This window comes from Ostrinia furnacalis, unplaced genomic scaffold, assembly GCF_004193835.3.
Source record: "Ostrinia furnacalis isolate ACB-3 unplaced genomic scaffold, ASM419383v2 OfSCF3063, whole genome shotgun sequence".
Classification (NCBI taxonomy): Eukaryota; Metazoa; Arthropoda; class Insecta; order Lepidoptera; family Crambidae; genus Ostrinia; species Ostrinia furnacalis.
Window position 1 is genome coordinate 82,469 of NW_021133302.1, and position 17,090 is coordinate 99,558.

The following is a 17,090-nucleotide window of genomic DNA, read 5'->3' on the forward strand; positions in this document are numbered from 1 at the left end:
CTATCGGCAACGCGGTTTGATAAATACTGAAAAGAAAACGTACTGAAGTCGCGCTCGAACACAATGCTCGATTCTTTATTGCTTCCATAATATTTATAAAGATGTTACAGTTAGCCTTTAGCGCCTTTTTGATGCGGATTTTTGGCACGCGTGCGGATCTGGTCTGCATTTCATTATTTCTTACACGTTTTTCCTATTACACGGGCTACACGCATGCGGAACGCGGATTGACGCTGTCAATACGAAATCTTTGTCCTATTCGGACCTTCCGTACGCGTTTCGAAATCCGCATCACAGGAAAATGGCTTGTATTATTTTTAAACTGCTAGCGTCTTACCCACGGCGTATGTGACTGCACCAGACAGTCTGCCAACAGAGAGAGATGGCGGGAGATCGTGCGGAGAGTTGTATCCGCCTCTACAACCGATGTGAACAACGCCTCAACGTGACCACGACTACTCTGCCAAGAGCGTAACGAATAAGAAGAAGAAGTCTAATTCAAGCTCCAATTTTATTTGCAATCAAAATCAAACATAATTTATTCAGTTTATAGACTGGACCAATTAGCTCTTAAGGGGCTCTTTTGTCTCCTTATCTTTTAGGCCCTACCAGCGCTTCGAAACAAACGCAAGTGCTGAGAAGAAACGCCGGAACAAACTATCGCCCGTATCCACAAACGATGCTTGCTTTAGTGAAGCAGCAAATCGAACGCACAGCGTTGAATAGAGCTCTGTGATCGGTTCATGTGTCACCCTGTGCGTTCACGCGCACTATGAGACCTCATAGTAGGTAATGTTTGTGAATACGGGCATTAATCTCACATCATTGTAGGCATAAATAGCTGGAAATAGAAACAATTAAATACAGGTTTGAGAAATAAACATAAAAACTATAGTACATTGCTCAGTGAAGACGGGTTTCTCGTCTCGCACAGACGCTGAGGTCATTTTGTATCAAAATGACAATTTAACTACAATCGCGTTTTGGTTTTGTTTTAATTAGTGATGCGTTGAACCCTTGTTTAATTCTTTGTGATAATGTTAAATCTTTACTTTTTCCTCATATTTTGCGGTAAGTTGGTTTATTATGTAATTTAGTTAGTCACTTGTATGATAATTTATTTTTTTAAACGGCTCTATTACTCGTTCTTAGGTGAAAATCGAAAAATAAATCAAATTACTTATTTGCTTTTTTCTATTGAATAATTTTGTCTCAAGACTAAAATTTACTTGAAGGTATGAAAATAATGATTTATGATAATAATTGAAGACTAAGCCCTATAAGGTAAAATGTATCTTAACTAACGCGCGAAAATTCAAAGTAGGATATTATTGTCATCTATCATAAAACTTATGAATCTTTTCTATGGACATAATTAAGTTGTTCGATGCGTCTTACCTTCAGTGTCAGTGTGACGTGCAAATTTTGGGACACCCTGTATTATGCGGCGTTTATAATGTCTTTGGTCCACTTTGTTGTTGTTTGTTTGCCACAAATAATTAATTATGTTTTATTAGCTAAGTAGGTATTAATTTTCCTGTATAATTGCAAATTGTCTTCACATTTTATCTTACTACTCCAATACTTCATTAAGTAAGTATATTTTTTCCTGTTTAAGACGTAGTTTTTAGGTATTACGTACTTAACTTAATTTCTGCAAGGAAGTATTAATTTGGCTTAATTACTTTTGCTTTTATTGGGATCACAACAATAAAAGTCAAAATTGCATGTGCTTTGTACTTTAATAAGTATTACTATAGTCTAGTCTGCGAGCACGTAGAATTTTGTCCAATGACCCCAAGCTACCCATCCATATTGCTCGCGCGCTGCAATATGGCGCGCGTTGCTGTCGCGCTCGCACACTCACTGCGGGCGCCCGTCGCACAGTCGCGACAGCAATATAATTAAGGTTGGTGGGTAGCTTGGGGTCATTGGACAAAATTCTACGTGCTCGCAGACCGGGCTTTAGTCTGATCATAGGTTTTCAAACATTTTAAACATTACCCGCTTTTAAATTTTAAACAACAATTTAGTTATATTACTCGTAATTAGGTAACCATTAAATACCATTATTTTTTCACCTGTCATTCGCTTGAACTGGAGAGCAGTTTGAACCTTCGAACTCCTATATTTTTCTGATTAATTTCGTTGCGGGTCGAATGACAGTTTAACTTTCCCCCGGGACAAACTTGACCTTCACTGGTTGGGTTTTTATTGCGGTCAAGCAGTAGATCCTGGCTACACAGGAGTTGCAGCGGTGGGAACGAGAGGTGGGAATAGTCCCGTACTCCAATACTTCAATTAACTATACAATTTTTTCCTGTTTAGCCTCGTGTTTGACGGTGAATGCAGCACAATCACCATGCAGGTAAAAATCATCGTCTATTTGTAACAACGTCATCATCATCATCATCATCATCATGTAAGCCACAGGACGTTCACTGATGAACATAGGTCCAATGATTTCCACATCACCCGGTTTGTAGCGATCTGCTTGCAGCGCCTTCCTGCTACCTTTATGACGTCGTCGGTCTTTCTGGGTGGACGTACCACGCTGCGTTTCCCATACAACCCAAATCCAACCAAAGGACGTCCACTGCTGGACGGTTTCTCCCAAGGATTTCCACAACGACCGTATACCTGAAGACGTTTTCCAACGTAGTATAGGCCTCTCACTCATTGGTGGACCGACGATCTTGGTAGAGGTTGCGGAAAGCGCGGTAGCGAGGGACTAGTCGTTGTCCAGCAGTGGAATAGTGCCGACTTGCACTAGGTTGTTCTTTTTCACATTCATCATGAAGCCGCGTCTGTGGTCTAGTGGTAAGACCACCTGCTTCAGACGCAGAGGTCCCGGGTTCGATTCCCAGTGGGGGCAGATTTTTCTGTTCGGTTTGGTTGGTGGTAGGGCTTGTTCTAAGTCCGGCTGGCTAGCTACCACCATCTAGCCTAGGTCTGTCGCCATAACAACCATGTTAACAGCATTGTTGTGTTCCGGCAGTTAGAGGTAAGATAGCCAGTTCCTCCGTGGTTGAAGATTCCGGGTGAAGCTCGCTTCCACCTTCGACTTGATCGTCACTTACCATCAGGTGAGATATAGGCCAAGAGCTTCCTCGTTGTGGATAAAAAAAAATCATCATTATCATCAGGTCATTTAATATTTTCTGCAGGAGCACGTCCCTCTCTAATTTAAGGCAAAATAGAGGATTTGGCCTACACTCCCCACGATAATCAGACACTTTGGGGAGGCCTTATGTTCGCATATTCCCTTAGTCGCCGTGACGATATCATCGAGAAAAGCAAAACGCCGAAATATCAAAATCCAATTTAAATAATGTTGTTTTCAGCAAGAATGAATGGCAGTGTAAAAACGGACTCTGCATCAACATTAAAGGCAAATGCGACGGTACCAGGGACTGCCCCGACGCTAGCGACGAGACGGTAGAGCTGTGCAGCGGGAATCAGTAAGTAGGCTGGAGGAGAATCCATTTCCCATTATAATAAGTAAGAATTAGTTTCTTAGGCATAGAAAACTATTTTGAAATTCTAGAAAGTTAAAAAGTAGCGTTCTTAATCAGCGAACTTAACCGAGGGATGAATGTAGAGACGATGCCTTACTGGGGGCACGTAAATTTTTGAAAGATCTTAGATAGTTACTTATTTAAGCTTTAACCAAACCAATGCGTGCCAATGACAGGACGCACGACCAATGACAGGACGCGTTTCCTGTCATTGGCGATCTGCACGCGTTGGTTTGGTTGAAGCTTTAGGCTTAGTTAACAGCAACTGGTTACCCAAAAGCTGGTCTGGCAGTTACCTCGAAGAAACTTTCGTTTGTGTCTAATACTCTACTGTAAATATTCTAGTCTTGTAAAAAAAACTCTAGAACGGCTTTATTTCAATATTTTTTATGTGCTAAAAAAACTGAAAATCCTTTTCCTATGAGAGTTTGCCTCTAGCGCAAATACATAGTTTGAAATTTTCTATGGATAAGAGCAAGACAATCATGATGATGCAGCTATTAATTAATCGATCAAACCAATTTCAGGTGTCCACCCAACGCGTACAGATGCCACTACGGCGCATGCGTAGATCGCTCGGCTCTCTGCACCGGCGTGGAAGACTGTGCTGATGATGCAGAAGCTTCAACTAGATGCAATAACAAGACCAAAGCCTTTTCGTAAGTACCTTATGCTACTGGTTTCTGGTCGATCATAACACTAAGCAAAATATATGATTTTCGATTTTTTATCTTATCCGTAGGACCCGGGTTAAGCGTGATGTTTTGGGACGATGGAAAAGACAAGCGGGATGCAGGTGAGTTCTGAACCCGTCCTTTTTTTAGGCTCTTACCAGTGTCGTGGCCTTCCTCACCGTGGGCCGCGGCACGGCATATGCTGAGTGGTGTCCCATTGCGATGGCCATCGCTGTTGCGACAGGGTGGCACTGCTCACTTCACTTTCTTTTCCATTGTTAAGTTTTATGTGTTACCTCTGTCTTTTTTTAGTTACATTTTTTGTAAAATACGAGTTTAAGAACATCACTGTTACATACCTACATCACCAACCGTATGCATACCAATAAAGCAGGTGATATCCCTATTCTTACTTCATTGTAATCCCACAATGGCCGGTTGGTTTCAAAAACTGGCCTGCATTCACCCTCTTAGAACTATCGCCACAATTTCTGAAAATATTTAATGACTTTTCCAGCAAAAACGAGTGGCAGTGCCGTTACGGGACGTGCATAGATTTCTACGGGAAATGTGACGGGATCCGCGACTGTCCAGACGGCAGCGATGAAACCTTCCCTTTGTGTAGAAACACCATGTAAGTAGCTTCTTCTTTCTTCTCATAGTGGTCTAATAAGGCAAATAAATTATAATAAAAAAAAAACTAAAAACACGCTTTTAATTACTGCACTAAAAGGCCAAAAAGAAGTTCCTATGGCTACCTCCTGACTTCATCATCAGGACACTGGACATCATCTAGCACTTAAGTGCTCGAAAAGACAAATCCAGAGACCCCAAACTCGATGAGTTTTCGCAGCTTCATTTAGGAGTTCCTATGGCCACCTTCCAGTCCCATCATTAGACCAGTTCAATGGTACCATTATGGTACCATAACTAGGGCGGTGCCAGACTGCCAGCGGTGCCCAGGCACAGGGCGCAGACCCTGGAGGGGCGCAGAAATGACCCGACCAGTATCTAGTTTTGTTTCATGCATGGTAGTTAGTAGGTACATTTTGTTTTATTGCGAACTAGCTGACCCGGCGAACTTCGTACCGCCTTAGCGTAGAGATTTGCTTAATATTTTTTTCCGTAAGAACCATCCTTGGACTTCCACAAACATTTAAAAAAAAGAATTATCGAAATCGATTCAGCCGTTCACACGTGATGCCGTGACAACGCGAAACGGGTTTCATTTTTATATATATAGAAGAAGATATGGTGTAGACGCAGGACCGTGCATTGTGGAAAACCTTGGAGGAGGCCTTTGTCCAGCAGTGGACGTCATTTGGCTGAAACGAACGATGGTGTAGACGCGCCCTCTGTACTATCTATATCTATTGATCTATATGGCATTTTTCAAGCGATCTTGAAACAACAACACTTGTAAAGGTGGTTTTATATTTGTTTGATGTGTCGTGACGTGACGACGCGTCAGAACGGTATCGGTTTCATACATTTAGTACTAGCTGGTGCCCGCGACTTCGTCTGCGCAGGATTAGTATTTCGAACAATATGTTTATAAATTGTAGCCTATGTATTATTCTGATGTATAAGCTATATTATTGTAAAGTTTCATTAAAATCCATTCAGTAATTTTTGCGTGAAAGAGTAACAAACATCCATCCATCATCCATACAAACTTTCGCGTTTATAATATTAGTAGGATGGTAACGTTCACACTAGTGCGTAACGTGTTGTGTTGTGATGGCTTATGTATGGAACCGATACAGTTCTGACGCGTCACGTCACGACACATCAGACAAATATAAATCCACCTTGTCTTGCTCGCAATATTACATACACAAACAAAAGTACCTATACCGTAACTATGAGACAATTTCTGTCTATATTCATTTGGAGGGCGCCACTTCTAACTTAGAAGTTCTAAGCAAATCTGACAATCTAGCTGAGGAGATGTACAGTCGCAGAATGAAAAGGTTCGTCACCTTAGTGTCGGTTTTCGCTTGCACTAGCTACTGTAAGAGTCAAACCTGCCAACATAACAGTGCAAGAAACAGAGCTGCTAACATTTAAATAAATATGACGTTTGCTGATGAATAAGGTTTTGCTTGTTTATTTTTCTATCCCATCAGTGCAATGTTACAAAATGTAGTTTTTTTTATATAAAAATAACAATGGCAGGTTGACCCAACAAGAAGGTTTTATTTAGTTTATCAATCATAATAATTAGAGATGANATAATAATGTTCTTGACAAGATAAATCGACTTTGATCTGAATAATTTTGAACTTTACTGACGAACAGTTAAAGATTATTTTCTCTAACTCGAGATTATTCTGTAACATAGTTTCAAAAGGTAATATGTGCTCGCGATTCGTTGAAGGAATCAATTTGAAAACTGACGAACCTTTTCATTCCGCGACTGTACATATAGTTCACGTTACGCTGTCATTGCTGTCAGCCACATTCATTGGTCCTCCCTCTATCTTTGATTTTATTCATTAACTACGTGCGGCGTAACTGACGCACTAGCGTGCGAGAGATAGATAGAAAATTTATCGTTCGACAAGAGTGAAAAGGATGACTTACAAAACTAAACGATTTACAAACGTTCCATTCTGCCGCGCCGTCCCACCAAATGTTCGGGGATTCCCCGAAACATCGAGAATCACGCATTCAGATAGCCGCAGTGTTGCCAGAAGGTTACTTTTGTAACCTTTGAGGTTACTTTTGAACTGCATTGGTTACTTTTAGTGTTTAAAAAAAAAAAGGTTACACTAATGAAAAGGTTACGTTTAGGTGATTTTTCAGAAATTGTAGAATTAACTTTTACAGGTTATTCAGTAAAAAATATTAATAGTGACAATTTAAAAATTATGTCATAAACTGCATTTAAACATGAATTTGATTTATTATTTGTTATAAAAAATGAGTTTTAGCCAATGTTTTTCGATAGTGAAACGCAAATCCATGAAACGTTTTTATACGACCGGTCACTTTTCGGTCTTTATGGAATGGTCAAAATTTCGAATTTAGGTAAATGATTGATGATCAATTGTATTCATTTTCCATCCATGAACAACCTTACACAATCGCTCCGCACCCGTAGAAGGTTACTTTTTATTGAAAAAGTTACATTTTTTTATATTTGTGGTAATTTCTGACAAGAGCATTTTTCAAGGGCGCAGTTTTGAAAGCTCGCACCGGGCGCATAAAAGGCTAGTTACGGCACTGGTACCATAATATTGTATTGTCATCTAATCTACATACATTATAGTTGTAAAGTATCATGATGATACAAGAATTAGAAGTGGGTGTAATTCAGATTCTTAGATTCCATTACATAGTTAGTTACATACACGACGCCTTATAAAAGCGTGTTGAAATTGGGGCACACTGAAAACCAGCATCTTGGCCTTCGTCTTCACTAGTGTCATACCCAACTGGCAACAAAAAATCGAATTCTACAGCAAATAATTGAAAACTTAACTCATTTTTTTTATTTTTTTTTATTTATTATTCATTATTGAGCAATTACATATTTGATCCAAATAGAGTCCTAAATCCTCTTTAGGTTTGTCTAGACACTATTGTTCTCTATACAAATAAAAACAAACGTTTTAGTATAAGCATTCACAACACTTTCAGATGTACAAAACATTATTTTAGCGAGTGCGCACTACGATGACGAAAGACTCGACGTTCGATCGCGATCGCAGACCGCACCAGACCGGTTGGGTACGCATTGTCCTTGTGTGCGTAGATAATACACAAAGCCCCGTCCAGTCGTCCGCCACACGCATCTGCGCTTGTTTTCAGGGTGTGTTTTACAGAAGAACACAACATAATTTTTAATGTGTCTTGGATTTCTTGATTAACTTAGTGTCAAAGATACCCAATTATTAATAGTTGAATTGAGTGACTGAGTTTCTACCGCCATTTCTTCCTAGCACCAGCCAGTGGTAGGGCAAGCTTTATTTGGGACGTGTAGCTCATCTTATGTAGCTGTGCCTAAAATTTGGATTTCTTCTTCAGCTGCGATTCCAGCTGGTTCCGCTGCACTTACGGCGCATGCGTAGACAGCAGGGCACCCTGCAACGGACTCAAGGAGTGCACTGACAATTCTGACGAGCTCCTGCCCATTTGCCGCAACGAAACTGCGGTTAGGTAAGGTTTTTTTTATTTTCTCGTCATCATTTCGACGATTGACCTCTTTATCGAAGTTGGTCGCTTACTAATGGGCCTCATAAGAAGGCTCATGTCACCCAAAGGACGATGGAGCGTGCTATGCCTGCGTGATCGAATCAGAAATGAGGAGATCCGCAGGAGAACCAAGTGACTGACATAGCCCGCAGAGCACTAAATTCAAGTGGCAGTGGGCGAGGCACATAGCTCGCAGAGCTGATGGTCGCTGGGGCAGAAAAGTTCTCGAGTTCGAATGGTGACTACGAGTCGGAAGACGTAGGACCGGAGCCAATTCACCGATTATTACGTTAATTTATTTAAAGTAGATTTGTCACGTGTTTCTGTCACTGTAAGCCAAATCAAAATGTTGGAAATAAATTGACTGAATTTGCTTGACTTACTTGACTTATGGTCCTATGTCCCCTAGATGGGGCAGAGAGCGTCCACCACAGTCCTCCAGCGCGTTCGGTCTTGCCGATCTTCTTCGCCTTGTCTGCCACAGTGCGCCGCCAAGTTTGCTTGGGGCGACCACGTTTGCGTTTTCCTTGGGGGTTCCAATCCAGAGCCTGCTTGGGGATGTGATCGGGATCCCTTCGGAAAGTGTGGCCAATCCACTTTGAATTTGCAGCGGAGGTAAATTCCACTGCCAGAACGGGCAGAAGATAGCGGCGTATCTTCTCTGCGACGGCATCAGCGACTGCGGCGACGGGTCGGACGAGACAGTGCGCGCATGCGCTGGCAACATCTGCAGCACTCATCTGTTTCAGTGCGCGTATGGCGCCTGCGTCGACCCGGGCGCGGATTGTAATGGGGTAAGCATTTTAGGTTATTGAGGGGGGACCACACTCTCACATCAGGGGGGGGGGGAATAGTGTCATCACTACTTATGTATAAATCTTTAAATACCTCTTGTACTGATTCTTACTTCTATTTTACTTCTTCTATTCTTACCTGATCACATAATATTATTACAAATAAAAACTTCTAAAATGTTTCAGAAACAAGACTGTGTGGATGGTTCCGATGAATCGGACGAGTTGTGCAACAGAATTTGGCATCCAAACTCCACGTGAGTATAGATCGTTTCATCCACGAAGACGCGCCCCACCATTCTTTCGCTAATGTTTGAGTGTTATCGGTACACGCTAAAATTATCCATGAGTGTACACGCATACTACAATAATGACGCTCGGATTACTCGGATCAAACTCCCCGCACCCCACGCTTCTCTCGTGTGCCTCGACCAAAAATTGGTGGGGCGCGTTTTCGTCGATACCATGAACATACCATCAACGCCAAATTTTTTTTTTCAAATACAAAATCTTGGCACAAAACTAGAAAGTACTTTTATGACTACACAAGCAATATATACAATGAAAAACATGTGAGAAATCGTAATTATCCGTCACTTATAGGTTTAGTAAGCAATATAAAATAAAAGCATTAATTTGTTCTGTGTAAGAAAGAAAAAAAATATAAAGCTATTCCTCTCTTTCTTTCTATTTTCTTCCTCAGTCCCGCACCAGGTGGCGCCTGTGTACTACCACCATACCCAGACCACGGCAGTTACGTTGTCATCGGCAAACCTAACGCGGTTCCTGGTCAAGCCTTCCCTAGCGTAGCCTACAACGTCACGTGTCACCCTGGCTACAGTATCATCGGTGACAAAACAGAAAGGGTATGTTTGGAAGGCGCCTGGTCACCTGAAGTGGGAGATTGCGTTCGTAAGTATCCAAATGATAAGTGAACAAAGATATTGCGGGGGTTCCTCTGGGAACGATTTTCGGACCTGTGTTGTTTGTGTTGTTATTATCACGTTAATATAATGCGTTAAAACAATGTCTTTCACGGAACAGAGTTCTGCAGACTCAACAAAGACCAGAGCGTGACTTACCGCTGTCTGCTGGCTGGCACTTCTGAAGGTTAGTAAACTTAGTTTAGGAATCTATACTGTGACGATGTCGATCGAAATGAAAGGGCCCGCTGCCTGTAGGACACAGAATTAATTTTTATTTCATAGTATTAAGATTAAGTTGCACCAACTTTTTTTAAGTCTGTAATAAATATCCACCGCTGGGTTACCAGTGTTTTTTGCATGAAGTTTGACTGACTTTTGATGTTTAATATTAACCCAATCCAATCACACACATTATCAAGTGGCTTTAAAAGTAGGGAAACATTTTACTGATTAAAAAAAGCAGCAAGACCACAATCTTAAGGGATTTTTAAAATATATAATTATGGTTTCGTAAGTGAAGAGAGAAATTAATACGCGAACAGGTCTCCCCACCCCATCTGGCCAGCGTGGGGAGTGTAGGTTTTGTCTTCCATTTGCCTTAACAGGTTCCTCTTGCAGTGGAGTCTAAATGACCTGATGATGATTCTCGTCTAATATCCAGGTTTCAGGCCTTGCGGCGAGTATGAGCCGACCGGGACAGTTATCCGGGTTGACTGCCGGGCTCCAAATTACTATTACAACGGGAACCTACCGTATATGCACTGCGAAGCGGGCACCTGGGACTACACGGCTCGCTGCCTTCCAGGTCAGTCACTGTTTATTTCATCATCATTTCAGCCTTAGGACGTCTACTGATAAACATAGACATAGGCCTCCCCCAATGGTTTCCACAATGGCCAGTTGGTGGCGGCCTGCATCCAGCACCTTGAGGTATGTCACTAACTGTTTAAATTGTTTTTTACTTGTAGGAACCTATAAGTGGTTTGCTTGTTGCCTATCTTATGTCATTATTACACACTGTAAAACCCTGGTTTTCCTAAATAAATAAATAAAAATAAAAAGTATGAGTTTATTTATTTATTTCAGGGCAATATAATAGGTACATGGCGCGCGACCTTCACCATATTGTCGGTCTACCTAGTAAGTGCGGCCCACACTACGTCTTCCAGCCCGTGCAGGCAGCACAAGACCGGTCGTTGTGGAATCCTTGGGGGAGGTCTTTATCCAGTTTTTTGAAAAGATCATTCAGTTCACACGCACATTCTTACCATCACTTCGAACCAGGCCATTTGGTTCAAGAATTACCGGTACTGAAGCGCTAGCAAGAGACCTGCGTATGATGTCATTGAGGCTGGCGTGACGGGAAAATCTCCCGGCACTTCTGCTGCATGACAGTCTGTGATGACCAAGGGAGTCAACCATGTTTTGTATACAATTTTTTATTTAGCGTGACTTTACAGAATGCGGCGTGGTGCCCGTTAAACACAGTCTAACATCCGGCGCCGGCGGCGTGGCGGCGATGACGGCCGAGTTGCCGTGGCACGCCGGAATTTACAGGACGACTTCGACGCCGTACAGGCAGATCTGCGGCGGGTCTCTGGTCAGCGCTAAAGTTGTCATTTCGGGTCAGTCATTTCGGGTTGTCATTTCAGTCAGTATAAAGTGTGCTTACCATGAGCTTACGTTAGGTACTCTCTAACTTTAACGGTAACTATAACGATATCTGGTGCTTTTTGTATGGAGATTGACAGATTTTTGACGTTCGTCAAAGTTGGAGTAAGATGATGCACCTCAGCCTAAATGTATGACATAATACATATTGTATAAAATAGCGCCATTAGCGTCTACGTGTTCAAAGAACTAAAATGATTTTTTTGACGTTCCCGCTAGCGAGCACACCTAACGTAAACTCATGGTAAGTATACGAGCCCGTTCCAAAATAACCACCAAAATTACCTGCATCTCTTGAAAGAACACAAATAAGTAGGTTTTGGAATATGGAGTCGCATTTTGAGAAAGCAAAGCAAGAGAACCAAATTACTAGGATAGACTAGTTAACTGCCTACTCTCACGGCTGACTCCTCACCATGTATCACCAAGAGCCTCTCTCTTGGTGATACATGCCCCTACCTCGGGGGATTAAAAAATATCAAAAAAACATCATGTGATTAGTGGACGCTCCTTAGGCACGCGTATAAACAGTGTAAAGGCGCGGCGACGGCGCGGCGGCGGCGTGGTAGCGGCGTCGTGTGCAGGAGCGCTTAGGTTAGCTGGCTGGGTGAAAAATAACGAGAATATGTCATTTTCCAGCCGCCCATTGCTTCTGGAACAACACCATAGGAAAAAAGCAGCCTGCACGCAACTACGCTGTGGCGCTGGGCAAGCTATACCGGCCGTGGATGCTGGAAGAAGATAAGAGAGTACAGAAGTCTGATGTAAGTGACCTTCACTGGTTGGGTTTTTATTGGCGGTCAAGCTGTAGATCCTGGCTACACAGAAGTTGCGGCGGTGAAACGAGAGCGCAAAAAAATCAGTCACTATTGTCAGCTTCCTTTTCAAGGGTATAGAACAGGTTAAATCTTACTCATACTGCTTGAAAAGATGTTATGTCAACATACTTGGGTAAAATCACCAACCAAACCCCTTTTTTTTTAAATTAGCCCACTGGGAATCGAACACGGGAACTCTCGGCCGAATACTGAAACACTACTCAAATCTGTCACTCAGCTGACGGGCTCCTAAATTTAAGTATCCTTCAATTTTAAATGGTATTCTTAAACGCTACTCAACGGATTTGAAGCCGTGATCAGCTAAGCAGCTCTCAAATGTTTACATAATGGCAATATTTACCAAAAAAAGTATGTTTTCATTTACACAAATGATAACTTTACGTCTTTTATCCATTACACGCAGCATCGTTTGGTTATGTATTGTCTTTTATGGAAATATACTCAATCAACTTAACATAGAACAGTTTATTTTTAGTTTCTATTATATATAAATTTCGTTTTATCATATAAAAANCCTGCGATTAGATCTAGGTATTTTCTCGAGGCTCGAAAGAAATGATAACGATGACACACATTATTTACCACTATTTAGGTCGTTTTAGGTATAACAATAGGATTTAAGATACCGCGCAAGCACTCTCAAATTTAACAGCTGCATAAGACGATTTGACAGTTGTTTGAGTAGGTAATGCTTAGCGTTGAATGGCGTTTCAGTATGCGAAAATTCATTTAAGTGGCGTTTGAGTGCAACTTAATTTGAGAGGTGCTTAAAAATTGAGAACTGCTCAGATATTGTTTTGAGTATGCGAAATGTAAGTTTAGGAGCTGCTTAACTATTTGAGAAGCCGTCAAATATTTAAATGGCGTTTCAGTATTCGGCCGTCTGTCTCTAGAGCAGGTAGTCTTGCCACTAGACCATACCTAGGTCTCGCTCAGTCAGTGCCTGAGGTAAGGCAGCGGCACGGGAGGGTGTCATTGAGATAATGCTCTGTCACGTCATAAATGTCAATGTCCTCCCGAGGCGTTCCCATACCTCAGACTTAGGCCCAGTTTTTTGATTCATAGTTTAAATAACAAATTGTTAAATTTTGCGACTAATGGTTAAATATTAACAAAATGTTAACTAATAGTTAAAAAATGTACTTAAAGTCAAGCTAACCATTGTTCGAAAAACATTTTTTCCTAACATTTAACCACTTGTCATTTGACATCTGTCAAATTTAACTATTGGTTATTTTAACTACGAATCAAAAAACCGGGCCTAGGCATTGATAGATAGATAGATATAAGGATTATTTGCAAAACACATTGACACACAATAAGCAAAAAGTAAGATTAATAAACACAGGAGTAGCAGGAAATAAAAATAAAATTTTACAATAAAACAATTTGAATTTGAAAGATATACCTAGTAGGTACATTACAAGGAATAAAAAAGAAAATCCTGCGCTAAGGTGTAAGTGTGCCGCAGCGATGCAAAAAAGCAGAGAGCTCAGTGTAGACACTGCTCTAAAAATGAGCAGAACACTGGTTTTCAGCTCTTGCTTGAAAAAAAGAAGGAAGACGTACGAGAATGGTAGAGAATAAGGTGTGCATTGCTCTTCTTTGCAGGTTGCAGACATAAAACTACCCCCTCATTTTCTCGGTGGAGCCACAAACTATCAGGAAGACATCGCTATACTCATATTAAAAACTACAGTAACCTATTCCATTTATGTTCGGCCGGTGTGCGTCGATTTCGGCGTGTTGTTTGAGAAGCGACAGCTGAAAGAACAGAGCTTGGGAAAGGTAATCACAACTTTTTATCATGGCTTTTGGTCTAACGCTTACCTACTTAACTCAGTTCTTCCAGAGTAAATACAAATGAGCAGGATTAGCGGTGAGGTGCGCTGAATTTTGTCAGTGAGTGCGTGCGCGCCGCATAAGTATTGGCGCGCGCTCACATACAAACCGCGCTCGGTGCGTTTCTATGAAGATGACCTACTCATTTTTATTTACTCTTGTTCTTCTGATTAATTTCGTTGCGGGTGCAATGGCAGTTTAAACTTTCCCCCGGGACAAACTTGACCTTCACTGGTTGGGTTATTGGCGGTCAAGCTGTAGATCCTGGCTACACAGGAGTTGCAGCGGTGGGAACGAGAGGTGGGAATAGTCCCGTTTACTCAGCCAGTGTCTAAGGTATGAGAGCGGCGTGAAAGGGTTTTTTTGAGACGCTAAACGTCACCGAGGATACCCCTTATCTAACTCTAACCGTAACTATTACGATAACCGGTGTTTTTGTATGGAGTTTGACAGATTTTTGACAAGATGGTGCAACCCAGCTTTAGTATGTAAAATTACTACTGCTAAGGATTTCTGGGGTGGGCACGAAACAACAAATTTTGAGAACGTCAACATCATAGGGCACACTGAAAACCAGCGCCGTGGCCTTCCTCACCGTGGGCCACGGCATATGCTGTGTGGAGTCCCATTGCGTTGGGCATCGCTGTGCGACAGGGTAGCACTGCTCAGCTCACTTTTGCTCGTATTCACAAACATTACTGTGAGGTCTCACAGTGCGCGCGTGGGCGCAAAGGGTGACACGAACCAATCACAGAACTCTATTCAACGCTGTGCGTTCGATTTGCTGCTTCACTTAAGCAAGCATCGTTTGTGAATACGGGCGTTTCTCTACCATTATTATGTTACCTCTGTCTTTTTATCATTTATTTGTCTTTTTGTCTTTGTGTGATGTTCATAGCAATAAATGTTTCTATCTTTCTTACACCAAAAGGTGGCTGGCTGGGGCTTAACCGGTCCGGATGGTCCAGAGTCCCCAACCCTCCAAGTATTGCACCTGCCCTACGTCTCAATCGAGGAATGTCAGTCGAAGGCCCCTCCTGGCTTCACGACGTATATCACTGGAGACAAAATCTGCGCTGGTTATGAAAATGGTGAGTGAAGCTCACTCAAGCAAGGTGGACCGACGACGTCATAAATGTAGCAGGAAGGCGCTGGACGCAGGCCGCTACCAACCGGGCAGTATGGAAAGCATTTGGGAATGCCTATGTTCAGCAGTGGACGTCCTGTAGCTGAGATGATGATAATGTTGATGATGAAGATGAGTGAAGCTCAAAGTTGCACAGCGTGCTATGGAAAGGGCTATGCCGTTTCTTTACGAGATCGAATCAGAAATGAGGAGATTCTTAAACCGTATCGTACGCAGAACTGACGGCCGATGGGGCAGCAAGGTTCTGGAGTACTGCGACCGATGACATCGTAAAGCAGGAAAGTTGCACGTGGTCTGATCACGTGAGCGGCCGCTAGTACATCATATTTTATTCATTTTCAGGGACAGCATTATGCAAAGGGGACAGTGGTGGCGGGCTGGCCTTCCCCGAATCCGATAAGGGGACGATCCGGTACTACCTTAGAGGCATCGCGTCCACCGCTCCCGATGACGACCACCTGTGCAATGTTAACTGGCTCACCACCTTCACACAGATCTCGCGCCATGAGAATTTCATCAAAGAATACATTTAGGTTTACGTTATCTATCAGTGCCTCACGTTACCGCCAATGCTGGTAGTTGGTACCAACGTTGGTCGGAGTTCTTGCAACTCATGAAGGCAAGTGAGCTTTCCATATGGACAGAGAGCGTGGGGAGGAGAGAAACTTTCTCTTCTTAAGCAGACGGGTGTAACGCGTAATGGAATGTATCGTGTAATGTAATGAAAATAGTATGGGCAGCACTTTAAATGTAATGCTCGTTGTGCCGTCCACACGTAGAATTCGTGATACATTACACGTTATTTTATATTACACATTACACCCATCCTTTAATTATTTTTTTAACAAAAATATGTCATTCAAAAGGTATAACGTGACTAAAGGATTAATAAAACAACCGATGGGATTTTTATGTTGCAATTTATTTTTTTATTATTAAAATACCTATGAAACAATTTTCATTTTTCAACAGTAGTCTAATTAGTAGTACTTATTAAGTCTTTCATTTGTAGCCTGAATGCCCAAGGAGCTCTCGTTTTATACTTAGCAGTTTGGCACCCCTGTCGAATAACTGGACCTGTGGGTCTAAACAAAGTGCAAATTATGATCGCAAACCAGTCGAAAAGTGGTCGAAAAGCCCCTTTTTTGTATGGAGTTTTGACAGATTCGATTTTCGATTCGATCAAAAAGTGCGTTTTGTCTAGGGGGGCTGAGGTGGAATTGTGTAAAGCAATCGTAATTTTGATAGTTCATAACGTACGATAAAGTCAGATAAACAAAGCGTTTGACAGAATAATCGTACGTTATAAACTGTCAAATGATAACGATTGCCTTACACAATTCCTGACTGATAACTCTACAGTGGCGCCATCATAGTGAGTGTAAATACAATAGTCTTTCACACCGCTTCAGCGCTCACCAGTTGGCGCCACTATCTTAGTCACTAAAGTCCGGTCGCCGAGTATGTAGAATTTCGTCC

At 41.9% G+C, this 17,090-nt stretch overlaps 1 protein-coding gene across 1 annotated transcript; it reads left to right on the forward strand.

Moving 5' to 3' along the window:
• The first annotated feature begins 914 nt into the window (after positions 1-914).
• LOC114357180 (modular serine protease-like) lies at positions 915-16,189 on the forward strand. The gene is made up of 17 exons (XM_028310685.1): positions 915-1,071; positions 2,329-2,368; positions 3,345-3,461; positions 4,046-4,177; positions 4,261-4,314; positions 4,710-4,826; positions 8,225-8,356; positions 9,003-9,186; positions 9,373-9,443; positions 9,890-10,098; positions 10,231-10,296; positions 10,774-10,917; positions 11,573-11,737; positions 12,423-12,547; positions 14,234-14,410; positions 15,396-15,555; positions 15,954-16,189. The coding sequence occupies exons 1-17, from the start codon at positions 1,038-1,040 to the stop codon at positions 16,142-16,144; spliced, it is 2,118 nt and encodes a 705-aa protein (XP_028166486.1). The 5' UTR covers positions 915-1,037; the 3' UTR covers positions 16,145-16,189.
• Positions 16,190-17,090: the final 901 nt, after the last annotated feature.

What these genes read in the sequence shown, in the direction of transcription:
- LOC114357180 (XM_028310685.1), top strand. Translation starts at nt 1,038, where the DNA reads ATGTTAAATCTTTACTTTTTCCTCATATTTTGCG. An exon ending in GAGCTGTGCAGCGGGAATCA is followed by an intron (nt 3,462 to 4,045) that starts GTAAGTAGGCTG and finishes AACCAATTTCAG; the next exon opens with GTGTCCACCCAACGCGTACA. An exon ending in AGAGAGTACAGAAGTCTGAT is followed by an intron (nt 12,548 to 14,233) that starts GTAAGTGACCTT and finishes TCTTCTTTGCAG; the next exon opens with GTTGCAGACATAAAACTACC.